Below are 4,438 nucleotides of genomic sequence, written 5' to 3' on the forward strand. Positions count from 1 at the left end.
TCTCCCTAGCTCCCTAGGGCCCTTTCACACTTACACGACATAGTTAGATACAAGGTACATACAATAGATAATTCTTCGATTAAATTTAAATGGATACCTAGAAGCTATCCCTTGTCCTGGACGGGATTCGAACTCGTGCCTGTGTGTCCGAATGGTTTAGCGTAACTAGATCACAACCATGATCACGTGACAATGCGTGACAGTTTGGACAGGTGGACATGTCAAAACTGTCTCGGGATAACAATATGCGTCCGTTTTGTTGGACAATCATGTCCACTTTCCACTTCTAATAAGAAGTCCGTAAGATTTACCTACATGCATTTTCTATTGTATGCTTGTACTCTCATTTTGATAAGAAGGACAATATTCGTGTATAATATTTTAAAAAATAAACACATAAATATAAATTGGGGTGATAAAAGTTTGGGATAAAATAACTTAAATCAGTTTAAAACAAATTTTTATTTGATTATTTTACCAGACGCCGGCATAGCTTGATTTAAAAACTCGCGCGCTCAAATTTTTAAATCTCAAGAATTTTTCAAGGTTATTTCATTTCAGCCTGTTTCATGATTCCTCCATCTTTAATTTTTATTTTCATAAAAAATTTCGAAAGTTTTAAGTCATGAAACTATTAATAAAAAGTCAAAATTATTAGTTTCTTTTAGTTTTAATCTAAATGTTTTAATAAAATGGGTAAGGAAACCCGAGAGAAAGCAAGAAATCAAAGAAATAGTGCACCATACAACGTTTCAAACGTAAGTACACGAAACTAATGGAATCCTTGGATCGCGCCAAACTCATCCTTAGCTTGGTTCAGAAAGGGCCTCCTGAACATTTCCAACAAGTACCGGAATGAGATGATCATTTTCATTTTCTGTAAATATTGATTGTTTATAAGTAAATCCTACTACCGAAAATGACCCAACTTCTACACATTTACTCTAACAATCTCTTTTCAACTGGTTAGAATACATGCAAGCCATGCTCTTGATCCAGTTTTTCAACTGCTCCCTTGTACATTGCATAAGCTAGGTTATTATTTATGGCTCCTTCCAAGCTAACTGTACTAAACTTCATGGATGTACTTACCTACAGTACTGAGTGGACGGTTACAGTTGAACTTGATCTTTTTGTATGATTATTGCTTTGTTTGTGCTTCCAATCTGCTTTATTTTTGCTGAAGTAATAGATTTTAATTTGAAGTACAGAAATACTTAGATAGGCAGCTAGCTCTGAAATTGAACACTAGTCGCTTCCCATTCCAAGCAAAATCTTGTTGGTGAAAACTTTTGCGAATACCAGTCAAAAATATTTAAAATAAAAAAGATATACTGATAAACTGATATACTGATTTATTTATTTATTTATTTTTCTACTAGGGAATTTGGTGGTATTGATTCAGAAGTGATGACAACTGGAGAATGCTTTGAATTTTATTTTTTAGTTTCAAGGTTTGGAATGTAAATACTTTATACTTTATTGGAATAATGTTACAGATATGATTATTTTTAAATTTGATTTTGTTACTTTTTGAATGTTCTAGTCATCTTTTGCAAAGAGAATCACATCCAAAGTAGCTGAGTATATCCCATCAAGCTGGGTGTCAGGGTGGTTTGAAGGTACAGAGGAAAATGAAGGTTACACACCGACTTCCAATCCCAACTCTACCCAAGTGCAAGTTGAAATCAACCATGTAGATACAATATCATCTGGTTCCAAAACAACTAGCATACCCAATCATAATAATGTAGCATCCAATTCTAACAATAGAACTTCTTTTGGTCCATCTAAATCACATGGTAAGTAGTACTTGTTTTATTTAACTTTTAACAGTTTGGTTATTTTTTGAGACTACAACAAAGCTTTCAAAGTTAAACCAATAATTTCAACAGATCATGTAAGTGCAAAACTTTGTTATAAACAAACATTGGCTTAAAAGCCAATCAAAAAAGTTTTTTTTTTTCTCTCTCTCAATGAGGCAAGTTCACTTAAATGAAAAGCGATGTACTTTTACTTCATTGATTATTCACATAATGTTTTTTTTATTATTATTATTTTTATTTTTTTTTAAGAGGTTTGACAGAGGGAACTGTAAGATAGGCCTGAGTGGTGAAAGAGCTAAGGAACAGATGGACGTGTTATTTTCATTATTTGTAATAAACGAATGAATGTATGAAAGACACAGACCATGGTTACAGTGGTAAATCTTAAAATTTATTTAGACAGTGAGAAGTCTTTGTCATGCTGTAATTCGGATTTTCGACTGTAGATTAGGTTCAGTCAGTCGTGGTGTGTTAGTAGGCGTTGATAATAAGTTGTTTTAATTAAATGTGACCTTGTTGTAAGTAGTATTACATAATCTTGGTCATCTTGTGTTGGCAGACCTACGCGTGGTCAGGGGAAGGTAGGAACGCGCTAAACCTAAGGAGCCGACTCATCCAAATGTTGACACGTGTCCGGATAGACCTGTGGTTTGGATAAAGTGTCAGAGAGCGGTAGATTCCGACTAGTCTGCAATCCATATAATTTGACCCGGGCAGGGAGTCCTTAAAAAGAGGTCGGTATCAATAGAAACTAGTACCAAATTATTTCTTTTGTAATGATGTATAGGCAGCGCGACAGTTATAGCTTGATAGCGAAAATGTCACGTTTTAGAGAATAAAAGTCCTCTCGAGTTTATGTTTAGAAGCGACACTAGAAAGCGTTTTAAAAGACGTGAGTAAGAAAAAGAGAAAATGTCAAAAGATACATCATAATGAAGTTAGAAGGCGCGAACGGTTTATAATGTACTCATAAAATACATGAAATTTAATTCAAGGTATAGAGTGAATGATCAGCTTTAAAGGGTGTTTTTGTGTTTTTAATTATTTTAACGATTCAGATGGATATACGATGGGATGTGAATGTATCGCAAGCATGAAGATTCCATAGGTTCCAAGTTTTTGTATTCATAGTAGGACCGCGTTTTATCCTGGTGGTGGCTATAATAGCATTCAAGACAGAGTGATAATGAGAGGGTAGTGAGAGGATAAGAAAATATTAGGATAGTGAGAGTTGAGCTATTAGTGTTGAGCTTTTGGTAGGTAATAGTGGTCACTGATGTTAAGTGGGAATAGAAGTAGGAGGGCGAAGGGAGGGGTTCTGCTATTAGCTTATTAAGGGTCAGAAAATGCATGATTTTGTTTTAGCAATGGATAGAAAGAGGACATGTCTGCGACTTAAGCCAATGCTAGACAACACTGTCATGTTTTTGCTAAAGAAATAGTTGGGGGATGTGCATAGAATTGAGTTTTAGGAGTTTTAAAAGCTGAATGCTATGCAAGCATACTGTGCTGCTATACATGGGATGGATTAAACGAATTATAAGTTAAATAATAATAACTAAGAATGAAAGTACATTAACTAAATTTAGTTCTGATCTGAGGCAAGAGGGAAATAAGAAAATTACAAGGATTATTGTGGGTTATCTTATAAATTCAGTGGGTACGGATAAAAAACGGAACGAGCCGCATCGAATTGTATCACTACGATTTTGGGTTAGAATTGAATAACTGAACTTCACAATAGATTTTGAAAGAGTGAACTAAGTATTCCAACGGCATTGTGTTTAAGTTCTAGTCTCGGAGTAACGACATCTTTTACACTTTTTTTTTAGGGGGTTTTTTGGTCAAAAAAAAACCGAAATAACAAAGACCTGTTTTAACACGTGTGGTAGGATGAAAGCACGAAGGCCATTTTTTCCTGGAAATTAAACTATATAGTCAGACTGGTCAAAGAAACCTACTCAGAAGAAGCCCCTGTCTGGCTGACTGTCTGCTGTTGGCTTTGTTTTTGTTATCGGACAGAAGATATCGGCAAAAAAAAATAATGATAAATGAGTTTTTCCTTCCTACCCGATTTTTACATTCCGTATTTTCTGGTTATTAAATTTTAGGATTTATTGGAGGAAGTGATACAGAAACCTAACGGATTATATTTACTCGATGATAAATCGGTTTCTTTCTCCTAAGAGAGTTAGTGAATGGTACATGGTGACCGGGGTCAACACCCTTATTTACGACCACATCTACGGTTGTTTGTCCAATACTCGACAAACGAACCGACGATTTCGGTGAACCAGGACGGGTCGGATATTAGAGATTCCTACAGATGAGACTTTGAAATTTACACCTGACGTACAAGTAATGGATACTTGACTTGTTTCATTACCTCACACCGGTTAACTTAGTTACTAGTATTTTTTTCTTTTTTTTTTTTTTTAGTATTTGTAATACATTCAACTTCACAAGACGGAACATGGTCGCGATCCGACGCCCAACCTAAGGGTGGGCCCCGCTTTAAAATAGGACTACCTATTACAAGCAAGAACCTTGCCGACCGAAAGAGGATAGGACAGAAGGAAGAGAGGCTAAAGTCCTGTTATTCTGGTATCGGT

At 35.3% G+C, this 4,438-nt stretch overlaps 1 protein-coding gene across 1 annotated transcript in view; it reads left to right on the forward strand.

Moving 5' to 3' along the window:
• Positions 1-597: 597 nt before the first annotated feature.
• Positions 598-4,438, forward strand: part of LOC103516372 (nuclear pore complex protein Nup153) — a 26,093-nt gene continuing 22,252 nt past the window's right edge. The window contains exons 1-3 of the mRNA XM_026828788.1: positions 598-758; positions 1,547-1,809; positions 2,230-2,249. Coding sequence (XP_026684589.1) covers positions 693-758; positions 1,547-1,809; positions 2,230-2,249 — 349 coding nt within the window. The 5' untranslated portion in view covers positions 598-692. The remainder of the gene's footprint in view (positions 759-1,546; positions 1,810-2,229; positions 2,250-4,438) is intronic.

Source organism: Diaphorina citri, unplaced genomic scaffold (assembly GCF_000475195.1).
Source record: "Diaphorina citri unplaced genomic scaffold, Diaci psyllid genome assembly version 1.1 scaffold1555, whole genome shotgun sequence".
NCBI classification, from domain to species: Eukaryota; Metazoa; Arthropoda; class Insecta; order Hemiptera; family Psyllidae; genus Diaphorina; species Diaphorina citri.